This window comes from Telmatherina bonti (genome assembly GCF_933228915.1).
Source record: "Telmatherina bonti genome assembly, chromosome: 17".
Lineage (NCBI taxonomy): Eukaryota > Metazoa > Chordata > Actinopteri > Atheriniformes > Telmatherinidae > Telmatherina > Telmatherina bonti.
In genome coordinates this window covers 29,208,529-29,233,753 of record NC_136615.1, presented here as the reverse complement: position 1 = coordinate 29,233,753, position 25,225 = coordinate 29,208,529, and the positions used below count along the sequence as shown (strand labels likewise).

The 25,225-nt window shown below is 40.0% G+C and overlaps 1 protein-coding gene across 1 annotated transcript in view; it reads left to right on the top strand.

Moving 5' to 3' along the window:
- Window positions 1–25,225, top strand: part of cacna1bb (calcium channel, voltage-dependent, N type, alpha 1B subunit, b) — a gene marked incomplete at both ends in the record, with an annotated part of 269,481 nt that overhangs the window by 206,262 nt on the left and 37,994 nt on the right. Inside the window, 9 exons of the mRNA XM_079256383.1 lie at window positions 3,596–3,692; window positions 6,594–6,754; window positions 8,332–8,469; window positions 10,949–11,150; window positions 12,904–13,068; window positions 14,912–15,022; window positions 16,015–16,098; window positions 20,001–20,117; window positions 20,785–20,850. Of these exons, the coding sequence (XP_079112509.1) occupies window positions 3,596–3,692; window positions 6,594–6,754; window positions 8,332–8,469; window positions 10,949–11,150; window positions 12,904–13,068; window positions 14,912–15,022; window positions 16,015–16,098; window positions 20,001–20,117; window positions 20,785–20,850 (1,141 nt within the window). The remainder of the gene's footprint in view (window positions 1–3,595; window positions 3,693–6,593; window positions 6,755–8,331; window positions 8,470–10,948; window positions 11,151–12,903; window positions 13,069–14,911; window positions 15,023–16,014; window positions 16,099–20,000; window positions 20,118–20,784; window positions 20,851–25,225) is intronic.

Genomic DNA, 25,225 nt, shown 5'->3' with positions numbered 1-25,225 from the left:
AGGGGTGAGTTTTGCTCATTACTGCCAACCTGTGGTTGTTTGTGGAGGTAGCAGTTTTGTGGTTTTGCTCACGACCTGGTGTTTGCCACCTGGTCGTTGAAAGAATCGCCTTGGAATCTTACATACTCTGCCTTTAAGGATGAGTTTATGCAGTGTACACACTTTGGGCAAACTTTAACTAACACAACCAGCAGGAGAACAGCTGCTGACCATACCTGTCCATTTATGACCACAGTATAGCATCCTCTGGTGGCTTCTTCCATCAGGATGTCGCCAAGCATCAAAGTCAGGATTGTTTCCAACATCTTGCATCTTTGCCACAAAGAATAAAGACGGTTCTGACGGCACAATGCCAACCCGGTACCAGCATGGCACACAATAGAATGGAAAGGGAGTGTTTTTAGAAAGTATTTATTGTTACAAATGAACATGTGAACCAGATATTTTTTTAAATTCTGATTTCCATCTGACTGGCAACCAGTCCAGGGTGTACCCTGCCTCTTGCCCAGTGACAACTGGGATAGGCTCCAGCTTCCCTGTGACCCTTAATTGGAACAAGTGGGTAGGAAAATGGATGATTTCTATCTGTTTTCACCATAATTATTTACTAAAGTCTGACAAATCAACAATTGAACCTAAATATAAGCTGATATTTATGTATATATGCAGCACAAAATTCCATAAGCTCCGTAAGTCCCTGAGCCACAGCTGTACAGAAACCTTGTTTTGCAGGAACAGTAAGATTATCTTGTTTAGACATCAAATCCTAAACAGGAAGTGCTAGTCTCTCTCAGGAGGCAGCGTTCATGACCTCACACGCCTGGCTGCTGAGCACGTTACCGCCAGCGCTGCACTGATGTGGACACACAAACATGCACCCGCTCCCATGAGCACACACTTTCCATCCTTCTTGCCCACGGCGCTTCTGAAAGCTATTGGGAGACTGTTCTTGCCATCTCAATGTGTTGAGGCCCCCCTGACTAGCAGGACCAGAATAGACTTTGCAGATTGCATGTCAGGATTATGCAGGTTATCCAAGCATGAGAGCTGCATGCCATTTTGTCAGACTTTGAATTTTTCTCTGTGAACGGATAATTCCTGAACAAAGGAATTTGTAACCGTGACTTTGAGCTCCGTCCTTCCACCAGCGCATGTTGGAAAACGATTTAGTGTCACTACTCTCATAGTTTTCTGTCTCACCTCTGGCTTAAAGGTTGGCTTTCTGGTAGTTTTCAACAGTGATGTCACTTCCTGGACTCTTTCTAATGATGGATACACTGCAAGCGTGTGCATGTGTTTCAATGTGTTGTTTAAAGCAAAACAGCCGCATGCAGAAAGCAACTGATGGAGAACTGTTAGAAGAAAGTATGAAAATGCTTTTTTTTTTTCATTTCCTTGTTTCCAAACTGCACTGCTCAAAGACATGAAATGAAGACTTGAATATGCACCAGAAGAAAAATTCTGCTGGTTTGCTACAGTGGACTGGGTGCTTCTATGCACGCCTAAGAACAACTTTGCATTTAACCCTATAAAACCAAAGGTGTCAAAACATGTATGGAGGGAGGGGTCAGTCAGTGGCATGAAGCCCTCCGTCCTCCAGGAACTGCCTGCATGAGACTAGGCCTTGCTGGAAACATCCAGGATCATCACAGGGTCTGACAATGGATTCAAGTATTTTATCCAGACGCCTGATGGCAGTCAGGGTGGTCTTTTCTAGCCTGCGCAGGTCTGTGCGTCCTTCTATGAACATTCCTCTCCAGCGTGTCTCTGCCCTAACACCAAACTGCTCGTGTTAATGTTCTCCACCATCTGCCACACATGCTCATGCTGAACCGTCTCATCTGGGATAAGATCAGGGTCCCAGTAGTAGACCCGCTAATTCTGATAATCTGTGGCAAATACCAGTGGAGATCCACGGCATTGGGCTGGGGGTCCTCAGGCCTCCATTAGGGAGTCTGTTCCTGATTGTTTGATCAGAAACAGACCCACCAGTGGCCAGCTGGAGGTCTGGCAGTGACACGGAGGAGCAGATACTGATCCTGGTGGTGGGCTGAGGACTTCTACAGCCATGTCCAGCTTTCCTGAAACATCTTCCATAGTGCTGAGTAATACTGCTGTACCATCCTGGAAGAATCAGACTGCCTGTAGGGTCCAGGTGTGACCTCCTGCTACCTGTCATGACACTGACCCTGTTAAATACAGCCTGTAAAACTAGGGGTGGGGAATGGTATCACATATAGAAAGAAAAAAATCGAATGTTCAGAGTTTTTGGTTCATAATTTTAAAATTGATTATTTTGTTAATTTTTTTTTTCTTTTGAAATAAATAAAACTAGTCCATTTTAAATTATAAAACTTTTTTTTGTTGTTATTTTTGATTTTTTTTACTGTCTTCTTGGGCATTATAGCAGCAGAATGATGCAGATTGATGGTCTGGCTTATTGTGGTTTTTTTTCCTCATTGAAATGAAGAAAAATGACTTGCAAAAAATGTTTGTACATTTTTTCAAATCCCCCCCCTAAAAAAAAAATCATAATCAAATTAAATCAGGACAAATGCATGTTGTTACGGCCCTGTGCACAACTTTTTTCTGTTTTGAGGGATGCAGCTGCAACTTAACTGACCACATCAATATATCAGACATTTAACTGATTTGATGTAATATTCTGCCTCTGAGTTCTTTTCAGCAGTGTACTTTATCCAATCAGTTAACCCTTCATAATGAGGACATGTCTCCACCACTATGCCCTGCTGGTTTTACTGGCTCACAGCAGAGAAACACTTCTTAAGCAGTCTTATTGTTTGTTAAATTTAGTTTTTACTCTTAAAAGGAACAAAACTGCAAAATAACTCAACTATCCAGACATCAGTAAAATGAAATTCTCCTTAAAATGCAACACATCGTGTACCATTTAACTAAATGTCCATTAGTCTCATGATGGACAGATGTTTTGCATCCATAAGTTGCTGCTCTACTAGGAAGAGTGCACTCAGAGTTATTGGAAGAGGGCTGAAGGTGCTCTTCTGCAACGTAAGCTTTGCATAAACGCGGCATCGTCAGTAAAATCATTCTCCAGATGGTAACTTCTCCTGAGCTGCAGAGAATGAACTTCTCTTTCTCCACACGTGCACATGCACAGTTAGATGTAGACACATATTTAAACAATGCAGTTAAATATGGGAAGTTGCTTCTGTATAAACACTTTTCATAACAAGTTATGTGGAGTTTAAGGGTGGAAAGAATGAAAGGAAGAGAAAAAGAATGGAAAGAAACAGCTGGAAGGAAAGATAGGAAGAAATAAAGAACTTGGATTCAGGAAAATAATGAAAAAAGAAGAACGAACGAAGAGTGATTAGAAAAATCTGAGATATTAATTACAGATAAGTTGGAGTCAAAAAGAGAAAAGAGATGGAAAGAAGACAGAAAGACGAACAAAAATGAAGGATTAAAGGCGTCAGGATGGAGAAGGAAGCAAAGCTCAACCATTTCCTGCATGTTTCTGTAGAGTAACTCCACACTCACATGCATGTTCTCCACTAACCCTAGGACTTCGTGCACCATGTGTCCGATCTAACTGCATTCTTAATCTACACAGAGGGACCAAAGGAAAGGACATCAATACCATCAAGTCTCTCCGGGTCCTCCGGGTCCTGCGGCCCCTTAAGACCATCAAACGGCTTCCCAAACTGAAGGTAAACTGAACTTTTACTTTTTATGTGAATACAAGTGAATGTCTTTTTAAACTGTGTTTCTGATATAAAGTCAGGGTGTCAAAGTCTGGAGAACGGCTGCATGTAAAAACTGATGGATCTCCAGGACCGGACTTGAGCACCCCCGACATGAAGTGACGAATGGCAGAGAATTTCCTTCGGCTCAACCAGGACAAAGTTTTAATGTTCAGTCCTGAAGATAAAACAAAGATTGTTTTACCAAAACGACCGTCTCAGTGTGAACAGTGTGACTCTGAGCAGGATTTTATCCACATCTCAGAAACATCGCAGACAGGATTTTATCATTTTATAACACAGCCAGACTCCGCCCACCAGACTCTGCCCACCAGACTCCGCCCACTTCTCTCTAAAACCATGTTGAGGCCTCGTTCCATTATCATGATCTCCGGCTGGAGAACGACCTGCCAGACAACAGCTTATAACTCAGTTTTATTTGCTTTTGTGTTATTTTAATGTCTTTAATCTAATATTTTTCATCACCATTTTATAGATGTTCTAATTATTTATTAATATAATTTTCTGTTAATTTTAAATATCACATATTGATCTGGTGCTTAGTTGTTTTTTATTTTCATTGTTTTTATTAACTTATTTAATTATATCTTATAACTGTTTATTTTATTTGATTTAATTATATAACAGTTAAAAAAAAATGTATCTCCAGTGTTTTTGGTCATGTGGATCTGGGGGCTTCGGCCGCTCGGTCTGCAGGTAGTCGCTGCAGTGGTCGCCATTGTCTGTGTGGCTGGGGGTCCTGCGCTAAAGCCATATGGCTTTGGTGTGGTCTCCAGCCTGCCCAGATGTGGTGGGGGGGTCTCTGTGGTCTTCAGTGGGCTGGCCCCTGCTGTGACAGGTCCCTGAGATGTTATCTCCTCACAGCAGAATCACACCAGATGTTTATTTCCATAATAATCTTTAGTTAATGAGACAGGAGCAGAAGGCTGGAGTGCAGGATAGGATTTGGGGTGTAAGCATGTGGTAGAAAGATCCGTTATGATCCGATGTGTTTTTAAAATTGCATATAGCTAATTTTATATAGAAAACACTTCAAAATGCTTTACATGAAACATTAAAAACATTAAAACAGTGTGGTGCTCAAGAAGCTTCACAAGAAATGAGAGAAAAACAAAATTATGTGAAAACAATGCAAAAATGATAATGGAATTATGTAAAATAATTTAATTAAAGCAATTAAAAGCAAGCAAGAGTCTAACATAGTCCAGGTGTGGAAAGAACTGGGAGAAATTACAAATCAAACACACAAACCATGACCTGAATCCATGGAAGTCCAACAGAAACCCGAAGAAGAAAAATAAAACGTGACGAGTAACTAAAATCTGATATGAACCGAACTAAACCTCCAAGACCAAGGGTCACCAACTCCAGACCTCTTGACCCAGAGTCCTGCAGGTTTTCAGTGTTTCCCTGCTGCAACACAGTTGACTTGTGTAACGTTCAGTCAGAGGTTTGTGCAGAACTTAAAAAACTGCTGGAAAACCATTTCATTTCAACCAGGTGTGTTGCAATTAAATTCCATTCAGCTTTATTTGCATATTGCCACTTCATAGCAATGTTGTGTCAGGGCGCTTAACACACACATCAGTTTGAGTCAATTCATTAAAGCTAGCTAAGCTAGCTAAAAAGCTAGCTAACAGAAACCAAATTATTGCGTTGAATCATGACTTTGATCCAATCCCCCATCCCAAGCATGCATGAGGCGACAGTGGGAAGCAAAACTCCCTTTTAACAGGAAGAACAGGGAAACATCCTGCAGGACACTGGTCCAAGAGGTCTGGATTTGCCGATCCCTGACTAAAACCATGCCAGCAAAAGCTTAAGCCTTTAGGGGGAAAACATCTCCTTGCTGGTTATGTTTTATTTTAAATGAAAAATAAAAAAGATCTGAGTAAACAAAATATCTTTTTATTTTACAAGTCAGGACATCAACTGCCTCCTCAGCAGAAATGACAGCGTCCTTCTGGTGTGTGAAGGCAGATGATCATCGAAAAGTAATGGATGTTATGAAAGATGGGACCCGATCGGAGTAATCAGAGTGAAATGACCGAGACGGATCAGTGTTGGCAGTCAGACGCCCATTCGTAGCTCCTGTTGGATACTTGGACAGAGAGGTTTGATGGACAGGCTGGTAGAAGAGCGAAGGAACATAATCTGCCCTCACTGTGAAACAGAAGGAAAAACCTTGATGGGGATCACTCATGCTGCGGCATATTCATTGGTTAGATTGCACGTCAGGATAGATCAGCAAAGCAATTCATCCCACAGAGAGATCACAGTGCGTGGCTGAGGGAAATGCAGCTGGAGAGGGAGGAAGATGGTCAGGAAGACAGAAAAACTCACCGCAAGCTCGCTTTCATGTCCCCTGCAAGCACTGATTTGATATTTTGCAGATGAAAAGACGAGTTGACGTCTGAAAAGTAAGTTTTAGACATCCCCAATCCGCATAAGAAGTTTCCCAACATGGTAAAGGTGACTGGGTCGCGCAGCTGGTTTGGTGTTCAGTCTGGGAAACGCTGGGTCGGATTTAATGGTCATAATGAAGCTACAATAAAAATGAAACTGAAATAACATTAAATGCAAAGAAAGGCAGGAAATGAAGGAGTTTGTCTGGGGGACTTTTTAGATGATAAAAAAGAATATATTTAAACTATTACGTCTTATTTCTGCCGCATTTCCCCCGGGTTACATAAACCATGATTCACAAGTCTGCATTCAGAAATAAGAAATAAAGACATCATGCTGGAGTGAATAAATTAGTGTTTCGTCTATAAACCACAGCACACTTAGAGATGCACAAATTCTTTATAACGTGTGTGTGTGTGTGTGTGTGTGTGTGTTTTCCAGGCGGTGTTCGACTGTGTTGTAAACTCACTGAAGAATGTTCTCAACATCCTCATCGTCTACATCCTATTCATGTTCATCTTCGCCGTCATCGCCGTGCAGCTCTTCAAGGGCAAATTCTTCTACTGCTCAGATGAGTCGAAGGGTCTGGAGAAGGACTGCAGGTACGCAACGAGACCAAACCTCCACATCTGTGTCTGCACGTTCCCTACAGACGACATGACACAAGCCTTTGATTTGATGTTTCGGACTTCCTCTGAGCAGTGTGATTTATCCAATCAGTTAACCCAGCAGAATGAGGACATGTCCTCACTAGGGCTGCACAATTAATCGGATTTTCATCGTGATCACGATTTTGGTGGCCACAATTAAATAAACCTGATAGTAAACGATATTTACATTCAGAATGCGAGCTCTGTTGCATGCAGGTTCTCAATCAGTAGTCTGCCCACCACCAGGGAGTGATCTCGTGGTTAAAGGTGGTGTATGTAAGATTTTCAATATTTTCAAAATAAATTAACTAATAAAATAACTACAATTATTATTAGATAGTTTTTGGAACATGTAGGTGCCAGTCTGTTCATATTTGATGTGTTATTAAATTATGAGTTTAATTAATGACAAATGACAAAAAGCACTTTTTTTTTTACTGGTCAGAAAACATTTAAGAAGGGTCTTTGTCATTAAATAAACTTGTAATTTAATAACACATCAAATATCTAATTATGATTGTAGTTATTTTTTTCAGTTAATTTATTTTGAAAATATTGAAAATCTTACATACATTTAAGGCTTTATTATAATGTGCTTTAATACCAAGCGCACACCTTTTACCAGCAGCCAGTTAAGTATCGTTGGATTGGTCGGACATCTGAGGTGGGTGCGGTTAACACGGAAAAAGCATGAAGCTGTAAAATGCCGCTTCCGCATTTTTCCTGTTGCAGGTAAAACGGATCATTTTAATTAAACAGCTGATCGAGGTGCTTAAAAAATATGAACATTTTACAACATGTGGCATTAAAATACATCAACCCTGCAGCGTGCACAACTTGCCCTGCCGCGGACAAAGTTGCCCGTTAAATATGAAATAAACAGCTTCATTGAACAAAAAGCAGACAACGCTGCCCGCATTGATCCCTCCCGGCTTCAGATGAAGCTTCTCGTGGAGGATGTAACAAGTTTTAGACTGATGAGAGCAAGTCATGTCAAGAATGGAAAATACAGCTGCATCAATATATATATATATATATATATATATATATATATATATATATATATATATATATATATATATATATATATATATATATATATATAAAAATCAGATCAGCTGATTTGCTCCTTCTGGAGGTGCGGAGGTCCCGGTGGAAGCTCAGAGGGAACAGAACATTTGCAGTTGCTGCTCCGAATCTATGGACTTCTTAGCCAGTGCAGGATAGAGAATCCATATCGCTGACAATGTTTAAAACCCACCTAATTACCCCGTTTTATCACCTGGCATTTCACCCAGTTTGACAGTGTTTCTCATTTTCTCTTTTCGACTGGTTTCAATGTTTTGATGTTTTTATTACTTTTACTTTTTGATTCCTTTCATTGTTTTATCTTTTATTCCCATGAATACGATTGTTCAGATCTTACTACACCTTTTTAACGTATTATTTTGTCGTTCAGCTCCTTGTTGCAGCTGGCGTTGTGTTCAAGTGCTTTATGAATAAAGTTGAGTTGAGTGTGTTCTTCACAGGGGCCAGTTTTTGGACTACGACCGGGATGACGTGGAGGCGAAGCCCAGAGAGTGGAAGAAGTACGACTTTCACTACGACAATGTTCTCTGGGCCTTCCTAACGCTCTTCACCGTCTCCACCGGAGAGGGATGGCCGTTGTAAGTCACATCTATTTATTTCGGCAGCTCCTTGACGCAAAACAATTTGCTCCAAAAAAATGAGGCCAATAAATCAGATCGACATGAGGAAGTAAAGCAAAGATGGCTTCAATCTTCAGCTCATGAGGAGAGCATGAGTATTTAAGGCATCCTTGTCTCAGTGATTTCTGCTGACACAAACAGCACACCTGGAGGCAAAAACGTAGCGCGCAGATGAAACCCAACCGATTTCTCCCCGGCTTAATTACTCTGCTTTCACTACGGATGCAATCAAGGCTCATTGAATAAGCAGTTTCACAGCGATATTCTGCACCAGAGTTAAAGAACCACAGACTCACCATCATCATCATCATCATCATTATCATCCTTGTGAAGGGCCTTTGACGCTTGTTTTCTCATTTCATCCATTCTGCTTACCAGCAGGTGGAAAGTAAAATTAATAAACTGAAGAAACTTGTTGAAAATGACTCAAATCTTGACAGGTCAGTAACACCACGACCACAAGGAGGGTCTTAGATGGATTTTACCATCTTGTCTATGGCATGATCTTATTTTGTTTATGAAAAAGATATTCCATTGTACTTTATGGGAGCTTAGTGTCCCATCGAATCACCAGACACCAGAAACTGGTAGGTTGCCTGAAGGGAATTATGCGCAGTTGTGTGTTATGGCTGCCGTGGACAGTTTGAGTTTGGTTAAAGTGTTGTTTGTTCACATCCTTGTAGGGACCAATCAGACCAGATGAAAGGTCAAAGGGTCGTCAGAATTCACCCATTTCTCAAGATATATTGTTAGCCATGTTTCCATGGAGACAACTATTTATTCCTGATGGGAATCAAAATGCTTCATGGAAACATACTGATCTGATCACAGTCTTTAAAATCAATATTTGATTGAGATTGAGACGAATGTTGGTTGTTGTTCTGATCAACATGCAGGAAAACCAAAATGTAGATAAAATGATCCTTACTGCCCGATGCTCAGGGTGGAAGTCACCAGTTTAATCGCAATCTGAAATTTATTGAATTTAATGGATAGCGAGAAGATGTTTGCCAATAATTTTAAATTCAGTCATGATCTGAATTTGATTCATTTCGATTTAGGATCCATTTATTGATATTAACCAGGTGATCAAAAACATTCATTCATTCATTTTTCCTAACCGCTTAATCCAATTCAGGGTCACAGGGATGCTGGAGCCTTTCCCAGCAGTGATCGAAGACAGTCATTACTATTTATAGTAATCTGAAATAATCTGAAACCTTAGTAGGATTTCAGTTAACATTTCTATACCTGAGTTTAGGTGTTTTAATTCCTTATTTCAATGAGAAAGGTATGTTTTATAATGAAGACAGACAGTAATACATGGAAACTGGTGCCAGAGGAAGCCGAAATAAAACATTTTCATTTTGGATTGATGTCATTGACTTATTGATCAAATGATCAATATGGTGATATAGATCAATGTATTGTTACACTTCTAACACGTTCATCGGGTCATCAGGTCTGGTGGAAGACATTCCAACCAAAATAGATCTGGTTGGATCCGTCCATCCATCCATCCATCCATCCGTATATATATATATATATATATATATATATATATATATATATATATATATATATATATATATATATATATATATATATATATATATATATATATATATATATACAATCTTGCCTGATCAAGCAGCTTTTCCTGGCTTTTGCCAGCCAGCTGAGGTAGAGGAGCCGATATCTGCACATTTCAGGGGAATCATTCGTTGTCGTAAACAAGCAGCAAAATGAACTTGGCCTTATAAAGACATTCCAATTTAAAGCTTAAGGTTCTGTGCAGCCATCACTCCTCATGGCCACCTCTGTTTTTGCCTCCCTCCTTGTCCAGTCACGAGGTGAGCATGTCACCCGAAGGTCTGCTGAATTGAAAAATTCTTTTTTTTCTCATTTTTCAAGTGTTTTATTTTTTTCTAGCGCTACAAGCTTGTTGTAAGTCCTTGTTTGACCTGCTGTGGACACTTCTAATCTGTGATGGTGTGAGTGTAGATAGCGCAAGGGGCACACTAGTATACTAATCCTCTGATTAAGCCACAGAGGGGTTCTGACTCCACATCCACTCATTTATTTACTTCTAAATGTCTTCTGGAGGGATGGTTAAAAACATCTGAAGATGTCTGATTGGCTGTTTTCCAAGAGATTCGCTTGATCTTTCAGTAAAGTCTGTTTCATTTAATGTCTTACATTTCAACATTTTAATATCGAGCTCACTCAGTTCCTCAGGATTTAATCTGGAGAGTTTCTTAGCAGATAGTTGTGATTTTAGGGATTTAATAAGCTTTTCAGATCTCTTACAAGCAGTTCAGCAGAGATCTGATCACACAGATTTATGGCGCTGGTATGAAATAATGGTGACATTTCATCTGTACAGACTTAAATGCACTTAAAGTTGAGTTTAATTTTTAATCTTTTATCTTTCCAGGGTCCTAAAGCATTCTATGGATGCCACATATGAGGACCAGGGTCCCAGCCCAGGCTTCCGCATGGAGACATCCATCTTTTATGTGGTCTACTTCGTGGTGTTTCCCTTCTTCTTTGTCAACATATTTGTAGCTTTGATCATCATCACCTTCCAGGAGCAGGGAGACAAGGCCATGTCGGAGTGCAGCTTGGAGAAGAATGAGGTGAGAGAGTGGACGAGGATGCACTTTCATGGCATCTCTCCAGCAGAACAAACCCCCCCCACATGCAGCACAAACAAACACTCATATCTGCAGAAACACTTGGCACTGAAAATGTTTGCAGTCACAGTTTGCAGCCCAAATGTTAAAGCTTAACGTTATAATGGGGACTTAAAAAATCATGCTTTTCTTTGTCTGTTTGTTTTTTTTCACTGGAGTACAGAGGGGAGTCGCTGCTCCCTTGGAAAGGAAAAACCTTAGAACATTATCGTGTCATAAATTTATTCCCAATTTTATTCTCCCCTTATAATAAGAATTTATGACATAATTGAGAGATACCAATCATTTTTAATCATGTTCATATATACATATATATATATATATATATATATATATATATATATATATATATATATACACTCAGACCAACAACCATACAACATTTGAAAGTCTCTTAAATCTCCTTTCTTCCTCCACTTCAGTTTGAACTTCAGCTTGTCGTCTTCATCATCTCTATTTGACTAAATAAACACATTGAGCTCCATGTGATTTGATGAATTTGATATTTGTGTCAATAAGCAACTAACCAAGCAGAGCAGATAAACTGAGTTTATGCTGTAATTACAAGAAGAAAATAGTTTAAGGGCCTTTAAATTTCTTTTCTTCAGGCAGTAACAATAGACCTCAGTTGTAAAGTGTCTCCCCTTGATCAATTGAGATTCAATTCATTCATTCATTCATGATCCATAACACTTAGTCCGATTAAGTGTCGCGGGGGAGCTGGAGCCTATTCCAGCAATCTTTGGGAGCATAGACTATATAAAAAAAATGGATGGAGCCTCCGTGACGTCACCCGTAGGTTTCTGGAGAGCTGAATTGAAGCTCAGTGGGCGGTTCCTACCGTCGCCATCTTGGCAGCGTCATGCGCGTTGTCTCGCCAGGAAAATACAAATATGGGCAAAGAGGTGGAGCTAAGACGGAGGCTGTTAGCGTCATGGTGGATGACTGACATCGAGCAAACTCTGAGCTTTCTGTAACTAAGAGCTAACCGAGCTAACCCGGAGTTAACAGGAGCTAACTGTCTAACGGAGGTAAGCGGGCTAAAGCTAAGTCACGTTGTTAACCGGCTAAAAACCGCAGTTGTTCTACGTTCTTCTTACTTGAAGTGGGAGATCGGGTACCTGTCAATCAAAAGGACACACCCCTAAATTTGCTGAACTTCGAGATTAAATTACTTTTAAAAATTAGAAAAAATTTCACTCTCCCCACAGTTGTCATGAAGGTAAAAATGACCTATTAAACCTAAAATGGATTTTTGAACCAGGCTGTAAACATGTTTATTTCTGCTGTGAAGTTGGCCTTTTTAACATGGGAGTCTGTGGAGATTTGCTCTGTTTTGCAGCCCCTAGTGGATGAAGGGGGAATTTTGCAGCCCCTAGTGGATGAAGGGGGAACTGCAGTTTTATGCACTTCCGCAGAGGCTTCACTTTTAACCGGCGGAGGCTCCGTCCATCTTTCATATACGGTGTATGGGTGAGAGGCAGGGTACACCCTGAACAGGTTGCCCGTCTATTGCCGGGCCAGATATTCATGATGATCTTTTAACCCTGCCGATCACAAAGAACTCCTGGATTTGGTGCTGGCTGTCTCTTCTTTTTACATTTTAATTGTAGCATTTCCTCTGTGTGAATTTCTTTAATCGGACCACATTCACACCCAGTGTGGCTTTGCTTTGTGTTTCCTTTTTTACAAACAGAGGGCCTGTATTGACTTTGCCATCAACGCCAAGCCGCTAACAAGATACATGCCAGAGAACAAGCAGTCCTTCCAATACAAGATGTGGAAATTTGTGGTGTCGTCACCTTTCGAGTACGCCATCATGACTTTAATTGCCCTCAACACGGTCGTGCTGATGATGAAGGTCAGTTATTCCCCTTGCTAATCTGCTAATGAGGCTAAACCACAGTTCTCAGCCAGAAAAAGTCTTGCAGATCCTTCATTAGTGAACCAGGAAATGTTCCTTTATCGAGGAAGCCTGTCACGAATTGAAACAGAGCAACAATAATAATTCCTGATTGCAGTCTTCCTGCTTGTCTTTCAAAAATTTATCATAAAACAGAAAGAAATAAGAAGATTAAATGACTTTAAAAATAAAGATGAACCTATCAGTGCTACCTCAGCTTGATAGGGAAATGCAAAGACATGACCGCCAGAATATCTTATTGTTTAGAAGTAAATAAATTCTGGGACCTCCAGTTATTGCAGTTTTAAGGAAGCTGATTATTTTGTTACCAGATTTTCAGACATAATTTTTAAATAAGTTGGATATTTGAGGACGTTTAGTTGAAGTTACAAAGCACAGATGATGCAGATCCTAAAGTTGTCCCATAAATCCAGATGTTGGTGATGTAATCCAGACACGCTGATGACTACCACTCATCTGCTATGAATTCTGTCTGATCCATGGTGTGTGTTGAAGTTTCTGATTACACTCAAACATGGATGTGATCCAGGTTTACAACTAGTTAGCAGGAGCTTAAGTTGCATTGTTGTTTTGTCTGAGTTTCTCCCTGAAGTTTCTAAAGGCTCTTGAGCCCCGAACCTTTAGAAAGCATGTTGTCCTCAGCTGTACGTGCGGATAAAACAACAACCACTTAACTGAGTATTTATCAGTCAAATTAGTTGCTCTCAGCAACAGTAAACTCATATTAATCCATTCAGTTTATTTAATTACATCTTTTTACAAGCTTCTTATTGTTTGCTTTAGATTTTGTTTCATTGTACTCAGTATTGGCTAAACTTGTAGCATCATTTTCCACATGGATGTTTTCTTCTATGTAGACTGTGGAAAATCACCCTGCTCATCAGTAACTATGGCAACATATTGCTTAGAAGCAGTGTGAATATATTTCTGTACTTCGAGCAGCTGTTGTTGGATAAATCACTGTTATACATGAGTTCTAGATGCCACAGTGTTTCACATCTCAGTACAATAAGAAAATAATTTTGGGAGCAGGTTTGGACTGATGGGTTATTCAGAAATGACTTACTGCGTTGTGGAGCCTCAGGCTGCAGGGTGGGTGATTAAGAACATACACACGCACAGTCATCACTGCAATTTCATTCATAGGAGAAAGCCTCTCAAGTCAGCTTAGGTGCCTACGTATTAATTTAGGTATTTCTATTTTTTATTTAAATGTTTACTGACTTCATTTTTTTTCCCTCTTACTTGGGTTTTATTGTTGTTTATAACAGTTTTACTGGGTTTTACCTGGTTTCCTCATCGTATTTTCTTTTAAATCAAAGATATTTTTTATTGATCTCATTGGTTTTCATACTTTTAACTTCATTTTAATTTTGTTCAGCGCTTTGGTCAACAGAGGTTGTGTTAAATGTGTTATATAAATAAATATATTTGAGTGAAAACTGTTTTTTAAGCCTTTTTTGGTAGTGTATTTCTTTTATCTTCAAATAATAAGCAGATTTATGCAAATTCCTTCATATTTGATTGATAGATTAACAAACTGGACCCTGAATCCCGTTTGGTGGTCGTGCATAAGAGTTAATTTTGACCAAGCAAGCTGAGGTGATGTTGTCTTCTAATGTCATAATTATCCAGTTGTGCTTCTCAGCGTCACACGCACACATCATCTCAGACGGATGCAGATGCCAAGAAAACGGGGTAGAGGGTGTCATTTTCACACACAGTGGAGTGAATCTGTAACCAGCAATATGTTCTCAGAGAATGTGTCGCATTTCCTCAGTTCCACGGAGCTCCGGACGAGTACGAGGCGATGCTGAAATATCTAAACATCATCTTCACAAGCCTCTTCACGCTAGAGTGCATCCTCAAGATCATCGCCTTCAACCCGCTGGTGAGCTGCAACGACCATCTGCATCGCTGTAAACACTCCCAACGTCTCTCTGTCCACACACCAGCAAGAAAGTTAAAGGATCTGTGTGTCGAACTGACGGCGTCTAGCGGGGAGGTGGCAGTTTGCAGACCACTGGAAGCCCGTCTTTCCCCAAACGTATTGCCGGTTGCCACGGCAATGTGAACAAGTGAAAGATCCTCCCAAAAGAAAAGGCGATTTTCTGATCCCGCCTCTTCATGCAGATGTGAACAGAAATGTCCCTTTCTAAGCAAACAAACATATATTTCATAAGTACATGATGAACAACAAAAGAGCAAAAATAATCACTTTTTTGTGGATGTGCAGCCAAACAGGAGTCATAAGAAGATAATCTTAAATTCAGGAATGAATGGAGGTGGGGCGGTGTGTGTGTGTGTGTGTGTGTGTGTGTGTGTGTGTGTGTGTGTGTGTGTGTGTGTGTGTGGGTGGGTGGGGGCGGTAAGCAGAGGGCTGCACATGAAGAATAAATCTTCCCCCGACATGGAGCCGTCTGGCCCGCAGCGAGCCATTTCATCTATGGCTCTATTCAATTTGCAAGGCCCATTTATTAAATGGCTTTTCTCACACACCACTTACCTGCACCTGTTTAGCGGTTCCGCTCACATCTGGCTCTGTAAACACTCCGCTGCAGCCGGGCCCCGTCAGCAAGCAGCTGCAGGGCCTGGAGGAACTGGATGACGGGCACGTCTGAAGGTGTTCTGCGTGCAGACTGCAGCTATTTTGTTGGATTTGCATATATAGATTTTTTTATGAAATAAGACATTTTTAGATTTCAGCACATTTAAATCACAGATAAATGTGATTTAAATGCATCTGATTCCTTTTTCGTTGATCAGTAAATAGATTTAAATCTATAAAATGATTTCATGAAAACTGTTCCTCAGTTTAGGCTTGAAATGAAACATGAGAGATGGTAAAACTGACCATGTTGAACCATGAATTTTCTGTTTCAGAACTACCTGAAGGAGCCTTGGAACGTGTTTGACTTTGTGACCGTGATCGGAAGCATCACAGACATCTTGTTCACAGAGATAAATGTAAGACCTGCTGAACCAGTGAGTACTGGGATTTGGTGCATGCTACTGGCTGCAGGTGTGAGGCAGGGAAACGTCCTGCGACACCGGAAGTAACCTGACTATGTTGGACCAAATGTGCCACAATCAGAAATTAGAAATGAAAAAAACAGAAAGAGGAAAATAAAAAGAAGCTTCTCTATTCAGTTTTTGGAGGTAAGAAATGATGCCTTAAATCTAAGTTAGAGACGTACGACTTATAGCCAACTTTACAGCAAAGATACACATAAATAGACAAATGCAAAAAACTAGTAAATGTAGATATAAGTCCATAAAACTTAGCTTGTAGTGCAAAATGTAAATAATGATTTATAAACTTCCTGAAGACATTTTTTATTCCCATTTAAACACAAACAACAAACGAAACGTTGAAACTGAGACATGTTACATTTAATGGAGGATTATGAGCTCATTTTGAATATAATGGCAGCAACACATCTATAAAAAGTAGTTCCAGGATGATGTTTAGCACTGTGTAGCATCTGCTCTTAGTCTGGGTTAGTGTTAGTCTGGGTTAGGGTTAGTCTGGGTTAGGGTTAGTCTGGGTTAGGGTTAGTCTCGGTTTGGGTTAGTCTGGGTTAGGGTTAGTCTGGGTTAGTGTTAGTCTGGGTTAGTGTTAGTCTGGGTTAGGGTTAGTCTGGGTTAGTGTTAGTCTGGGTTAGGGTTAGTCTGGTTTAGGGTTAGTCTGGGTTAGGGTTAGTCTCGGTTTGGGTTAGTCTGGGTTAGGGTTAGTCTGGGTTAGGGTTAGTCTCGGTTTGGGTTAGTCTGGGTTAGTGTTAGTCTGGTTTAGGGTTAGTCTGGGTTAGGGTTAGTCTCGGTTTGGGTTAGTCTGGGTTAGGGTTAGTCTGGGTTAGGGTTAGTCTGGGTTAGGGTTAGTCTCGGTTTGGGTTAGTCTTTCTGAGTCTATGCAATGATTTCCAGTAAGGAATCATAGGCTTGTTTTCAATGCAAATCTACTTGATGGCCTGAAGATTGCAAATGTTTGGGCCTTCAGCCTTGTCCCAGTCATACAGGGATTCCTCCTGCTTTTCTGAATCATTTGATATTTTACACCGTAGAAGGTTGAACCCTTTAAAGTCTTCATTAGTCTTTGTGAAGGGACATTTTTCTGGAATTTATTTGCAATGTTTGGATGTAGTTTGTAGCAGGATGGTGAAAATCTGCTCATCTTTACATGCGAGAAGCTCCGCCTCTCTGATTTTTTTTTTTATTTGTCCAGATGAGCTTTCTTTCTATTCATTATCCCGTTCAGACTTGTTTTTGCCATCAAGTTAAAGATGAACTACCATTTTCCATGAAATGATAAATTACCTCAATTACAACATGTCATTTTTTTTTTTTTTTGAGAATAAAATGTGACTTTATGTGATTTGCAAATTAATTCATTTGTACCAACTTGTTGTGAAATTGGGATTGTTAACATATAAATCATTAAATCGATGCAGAAAACACTAATTATATATAGAAAAAATAAAAATATAAAAGAATGAATGCATGAAAATATTAAAAAATTAAAAAAATAATTTATTAGTTAAATTATATTAAAATATGTATTTTGGATTATTAAATTATTTTTATGTTTATTATTTTAATATCTTTTTTTAAATGATTCATTTTAAATATTTATCTAAATTATTTGAATTTCCCTTTGGGGATTAATAAGTATTTTTCATCCCATTTAATTTCAAATATATGCTTAAATTAATATTTTTAGATACAATTATATATTTCTGAGATCTCATATTGATTTGTCTGTTCCCGATTATGTCATTTTAATCCTTCATATTGTTGTAGATGACAAATAATAATTAGAATATATTTTACATATAAAGGGTGGAATTATATATATCTATCATTAACTTTGGGTTATGTTTTGTTTCCTTTAAAACAGCTGAATATTCCACCTTCTGATGATTATTTATGCCCAACAGATACAAATGGATTTACAGGCCAATTCATATATTATTGTTAGATTTTGCAAAGGTTCTTTTTTTCTGGCAAGCTTTAAGCTTTAGAGTCACGGTTGCAAAATTTCTGCCTTGTCGTAGCCTCATAGTCTCAGCTCTCAAATAATAAGCGCATCCAAGCAAACAGAAAGTAGGGGAAAAAAATAAGCCTTGCAAAGCAAAGTCTGAAACAAAAACAGCTGCAGGGTGACAGGAAAAGACTTGCTGCTGCTACAGCGCCAAAGATTTACTCTCCTGTTTGGATTTACTGCAGATTAAAGACGACCTAAAAATACAGAACCTCAAAAAATGTAAAATAGATAAAGATTTAATTTAGTTGGCTTTGAGGACTGGGGCGGCTTACTGCAGCTTTCTGTGTGGCAAAGTTGGCGTTTGCTGTGTTTTTCTCCTCATGAGATCATCAGCTTCTTCTCTTCTGTCTCTTCTCTCGCTTTTCCTTCTTGTTTCTGTTTTGCTGTTTCCATCCTCTGCTGTGTCTATCCTGGCGCCTGTGCCCTCACTCTGCCTCCTCTGTTACATCTGACACCTCTAGACGGTAAGTGGCTTTTCTTGTTGGCTGCTGAGATGTTTTTTTTTCCCAATTCCCCTGTCAGCGTGCGTGTTATTGTCTCCCACAGCCTGACTATAAACTGTGCGACAACAATTTAAGAGGTTTGATAAAATGTGTAAAATGAGTGAAATAAAACAATTAGAAGAGCATAAAAAATAAGTAACCAGAAGAAAAGTCAGTTGCATCAGTTTTATCCAGCGCTTTGGATTGGCTAGTTTGTGCTGCTTCATGATGACAGGATTTGCTTAAAGAGCACGTTGCAGGTCAGAGACCCCCCTTAAATCAGTATGGAGAAAAATATTGTTTGTTTAATAAAAACACACTTTTAAATACACTATTTGGGCTTATTGAGTACTTTCTATTAGAATTTTCCTACTTCATCTAAAACCACCAGACAGGAAGTGACGTTGGAAGAGGGGAGCACCCCTACCATTAAAAGCACCCAATCGCGGAAGGTGCAGTACCATCATCTCACCTGTAGATGGCGCATATCATTCATTCATTCATTATCCTAACCACTTGATCCGATGAGGGGTCGCCGGGAAGCTGGTGAGCTCACCAGTCCATGCCAGGGCATGTATCATTATTAGAATAAGAAAAAAAGATTAAAAAGAATAAATACACACCATCTCCAGGTGAGGTGTGCATCCTGCGAATCGGGTGCTTTTCATGGCCGGAGCGGGGTTTTGTCTCCCTTTTTTTCTACGTCACTTCCTGTCTTGCAGTTTTAGATTAAATAGTATAATTTAAACAGAAAACACTCAACATTGTTTCCTACAATATTTTTCTAAATATTGGTTCGAGGATGTACAGTAGCTTAGTAGCACTGTGGCCTCCCAGCAAGAAGGTTGATGGTTTGAGCCCCGGCTGGGTGGGGCTCGAACCGTGGCCTTTCTGTGTGGAGTTTGTATGTTCTCCTTGTGTATGTGTGGGTTTTCTCAGCTTCCTCCCAATGTCCAAAGACATTTATGTTAGGTTAATTGGTTACTCTAATTCATCCCTTGGAGTGTGAATGGTTAGTTGTCTCTCTGCGATGGACTGGCGACCTGTCCAGGGTGTACCCTGCCTCTTGCCCAACGACTGCTGGAATAGGCCGCAGCTTCCCCGTGACCACTTCAACCACTTGGACTGAGTGGTTCAGGAAATGATACTGATTTAAAGGGGGTTCTTACCTGCAACATGTTCTTTAAATGCATCCTTGAGGTCATAAACTTTTCTGTCTCTTTAAGAGAGTTTTTGCAGATCAAATGCAAGAATTTAGCACCCTTTATCAAATGTTTATGTAAAGGAAAACTGTCAAATTCAGTGGCGCAAAAGAACCAACTAAACTCTGTTTTTTTCCATCCCAGAGCAAGAAGATCAACCTGAGTTTCTTGAGGCTGTTCAGAGCCGCTCGTCTGATCAAGCTGCTGCGACAAGGCTACACCATCCGCATCCTCCTGTGGACCTTCGTTCAGTCTTTCAAGGTGAGAAAAAACACACCATTGGGTGAGTTTTTTTTATTTTGCCTTTTAATACGGGGGTGGGGGGGGGGGGAGCATTTCATTTGGGGAAAAACTGGAGTAATTATCCGGTTTACAAGTGGTGGAGCAGAGGCTCAACAGCCGGCAGAGGCAAGCTGTTGCAGCTAAAATCGAAGCAAATGGCTCTCGGCAGTCAGCAGTCGGGATTTTCACACAGTGCCAGTTTGCTCTCTAAATCCCCCAGGACAAGTTGAGTTATATGTGGAGTGCTGGGGCCACAGCTGAAGGAATTTATAGCAGGGTTAATGTCAGTGGTGAGAGCTTTTAAACCCAATGAAAATGGACAGTAGCAGCGGAGTGTGAGGAGGTTGCTATTTAATTACAGCAACTGTTCGCCTCCTCTTCGCAGCGTCATAAATAACAAGTTTAAAGGAATCAACCCTGCCGGTCAGGTTGACTGCGGGGGTTCCTAACAAAGACAAAAAATTTTACAAAGGTGCTCGCTGTATGTGGAGAATTAGATTTGTAAATGTGTGTGTTTGTGTGTGTGCAGAAAGAAATGAGAGATCAAAGAGAAGCGGTGCAGTCTGTGTTTGTATTGAGAGAGAGAGAAAAACGCATTAGTATGGTGTCTCCGAGCATTTTAAGCTGCGATTGTGTTTGTTTTCAGGCACTGCCATATGTCTGCCTCCTTATCGCCATGCTGTTCTTCATCTACGCCATCATCGGTATGCAGGTGAGTGGTGACAACCTCACTCTCAAAAATAGAGGTATAAGATAAGGACATTTCTGTACCTATAGGTCCATTTTAAAGAAATGTTCTCTCAAAAGTACAATACTGGTCTTTAAGAGACCAGAAGCACTCCTTCAGAGTACGAAAAAGGGTTCAAAGCGACATAAAGAACAAATTTGTACCATTTTGACCATAAGGGTACCTGCAGCATTGAAAAATGTAATGTTAATGGCTGTAATGTTACAAACTAGAGCAGAGTTGAGTGATGACAGTAGTACTACTTAACAGTCATTTACTACACCAGACAATGAAGGTAAGATGCTGCAAACTAAGTGTATGGCTGGTCAGTATTTTGAGTTTTTGAAGATTATTTCTAGATTAAAGATAAGATAATATTGCTAAGTGGAATGGACCAGGCCTAATGCTATGGAAAACATAAAAAAACATAACTTGAAAAGGTGAGGTTGAACTTGATAAGGTACAAAAATAGACCAGAACTGAAGGGTACAGAAATGTCTCTCAAAAGAGTACACCCCCAGCGACAAGCATTTGTACCTTTTTAGGTACAAGCTGGTACCTCTACTTTTGAGTGTGTAACTGCTCGAAAGAAAGTTTAAAAGTGAATGATTTATGAGCACACTATATCCATCTGTTACTTCTGTTACATAGATTATAAGTCTTTAGTAGCATTATTTATACTCAGCAGCTGCTTTATTAGGTGCAACTTGCTAGCACCAGCTTGGACCCCTTTTTCCTCCAGAACTGCCTTTATTCTTGTCAGCATAGATTCAACAAGGTGTTGCTAACATCCCTCAGAGACTTTGCTTCATATTAACATGAAGCATTATAGAGTTGCTGTAAATCTATTCCACCACATCCAAAAGTTGGACTGAGATCTGGTGACTGTGGAGGCCATTAGAGGACAGTGAACTCATGCTAAAGATGATGTGAGCTTTGTGACATGGTGCATCGTCCTGCTGGAAGTTTCCATCAGAAGATGCTACACTGTGCTCATAAAGGGATGGACATGGTCAGCAGCAATACTCAGGTAGGATGTGGAGGTTAAACCATGCTAAATTGGTACTATGGGCCCCAAAATATGCCAACAAAACATCCTCCACACATCACACCACCAGCGCCATCCTAAAGCACTGATACAAGGCAGGATTGATCCATGTTTTCATGACGTTCCCACCAAGTTCTGACCCAACCATCTGAACGTGGAGCTGAAATGGAGACTCATCAATATGGAGAGATAACTGCTGCTCACTGGATATTTTCTGTTTTCAGACCATTCTCTGTAAACCGTAGAGATGTTTGTGTGTAAAATATTCAGTGAGTATAATATTCAGATTAGAGCCATGTCACTTCAAGTTACTTAAAGGGGTGCTATTATGGTATTTCAAGTTTTCTGAGCTTTCTACAGTGTTACAGTGTTGAATCCTCATCAGATATGTAAACGTTACTGTTTTTTATCACCTAAACGCATGTTTGAGTTTGAGTTCCAGCACTCTCTCCGTTCAGTTTCCATGGCGACGAAAAACGTGTCGTTTTAGAGAGTTTTTTCTACTTGGAAATCCTTGTGACGTCCCGGGGGATAAGGTTCGGTGATTGGTTACCTTCTACTGGTTAACAAGGGCATGTACAAATACATCAGGCGGGTGGAAAACGTGGGATAAAGTTATTTCCAACGATGGCTGGTGAGTTTACCAAAGAGAGACATCCTGCTGCATTCGTTGCTGTGGGTTGCTGTTTTCCACTTCGTTTTCAGGGTCTGATTCAGGTTCCAACATGTAGGGCTGTATGCTATGTGTTGACATTGTATTTTCTTTTTTATTGAGTCCATATTAGCCTAATCCTTCTGTTTATGAGATGTTACAATGACGGCGAAAGCAGTTGCGGTGCGCGCTCCCGATGTAGTGCGGTGGCGGGAGGCGGGGCTTAATGCGGAAGAGTCTCAATCCACTCGTTTTGCCCGCAGGCTGATCTGACAGCCTACGGAGAGGGTCGGTCTGAAGTAAATAAAGCGACTTGTAACAATAACTCGATCAATCCCAGCCCTTCTGGTCTCAGAATTAAAAATAAATTAGCCCGAAATGCACATAATAGTTCCACTTTAAATTACTTTTTTTCTCCATTTTGATCTGAACTCGAGCCAGTAATCTTGATGTCAAAATGCACCTTGTGAGTAGCTGATATATTTGTGTTAACAAGCAATTAAACAAGTGGGCCCAATAAATTGACTTGGTTGTATATATTTTCATCATTTAGCATAAATCCACCAAATCCACTTCACCTTACAAATGTTTGGGTTTTCATATTTGCTTTGTTGCTGATACACTGGTGCCCAGTTTACCTCTAAGTAACAAGTATGATCCTCCATCTTTCAAAATGTCCTCAAACATGTGACGGCACAGCATCCACAGCGATTAATTCCCCAGTTTTGTTCTTCTTTATCATGCTTAAAAAACTTATTTTTTATGATACAAATGCGGTTGTCCTTGTGTGCAGGTGGATAAGCAGCACATTTTCAAGGTTCTCAACAGTTTATTTAGCAAAGCTATTAAACCCCAAATCAGACTCACATTTTAATAACTAAATTCTTTAACCTTATGATACACTGACTGTAGGTTGTTTGTAACTTGTTAGGACACTATCACTGCTCAAAGAACAGACTAAATCTGTGCCATTTTGTAGCATATTATATTTTACTGTCATGGGCGTGTAGATATGGTCAGTACCGAGTGTCAGGTTTCAGTTTGTGCATTCGCTGTATTTTTTGTATTTGCACTGTTCTGCAGGACCCAACACATCTACCTCCAATGTTGCATAAACATGTCCAAACTTTATATTGTAATGCTCCGAACATGAACTAAGAAAATATTTCAGAACTGCTGCCTTTTGCGTTGGATTAAATGCTTGCAGCGGATCATTCACGAGTTTTAGAAGTGGCCAGTTTCAAGGATTACCTTCTGAGACCTTATGCGTCTCAGAAGATGCATTTTCAAAAAAAGTGGTAAAAAAGTATAATTTCAGCTCAGAGTTAAGGTGCTACATGCATATTTGACTGCTGTCAGCAGTCAAATATCTTTCAAAAATCTTTGTTGCTGCAGCTGGTGTTCGCAGTCTAGTTGGATGGACATGCCGAGAGGCAAATAAATGTTTTAGGAAAGGCTTTAGGGTTGTTTTATTGGACACGTAGGTGCCATATCTTATGATTGTCCAACTGGACAATGAGATATGGCACCTATCCACTCTGGGTCTTTTATGAGAGCCAGATTTATCTTTTATCAATGAGGATTTACTGGAACCTTTGCAATATAATTATACAAGAGTTACTCAATTTGGATCCTTGCAGGTTTTCAATGTATCTCTGCCGCAACACAACTGACTCAAACTAAAGAGTTACACTGGTTACTGTTGTATATCTGTCTGTCAACTCCTCTGGTAGCTAAAATGATCCTAAATGGCATTTTGTCTATGACAAGAACCTGATGTTTCAGTCCTCCCAGTATCCCTCTGGGTTTATGGGCTCAATCACTGGTTTCATGGCCTCTCCAGTACAACATAATAGCCATTAATGAAAGATATTGTTCTACTAAGAGTTTAACAATAATAAAGCTGATTTTGTTTTTGGCATGATGAAGTTGATTGATGAGGCTTCTGTCTTTGCAAATGTTTTTTTCTTTTATCAGGCAGGTTGTTCAGTATGCATTTTTTCCACCTACTGTTGTCTTGGTTCTTAGCCTCTCAGTGCAGATCCATACTCATGGACACCTGAGGCAGTGTGTAATCCACTCCAGCCTGGGGTAACTAGTAGTTAGCCTCTTCAACGCAAATCCATATAACACATCTACCTTCTAATGTACAGCATGTACAGCACAAAAAATATCTAATCCATTTGGTCACTTGTTTAGCAACACTAGAGATCACACTCCCCAGAGCTGACACCACCATATCCTTGTTATACAGAAGAGGGCTTGTCTAATTTAGTCGGTCATCTTACGAAAACCAGGTGCTGGCTTCTCCAATGCTAACCCCAGCATCCCCTTGCACTGTCTAATCCAACCGGTCACCAGCCTATGGAAACTAGTTTTTAGCCTTTTCAGTGCTAACCTTGGCAATGGTGGATGCCAAAAAAAAGTGTCTACAATTGGTCATCCACCAAATGGAAACTCTTGGTTAGCCTGTCCAACGCTAACACCAGCATGTCCTTGCTAACAGCAATGAGAGTATATAAATCAGTAGGTCACCAGTTTAGAGACACTAGTTGTTACACTCCCCAGTTCTAAAGCCAGTATATCGTTGCTAATACAAAATACAAAAAAATTTGTAAAAAGTGCAAATACAAAAAAGCAGAATCTAAGCCAGTCAGTCA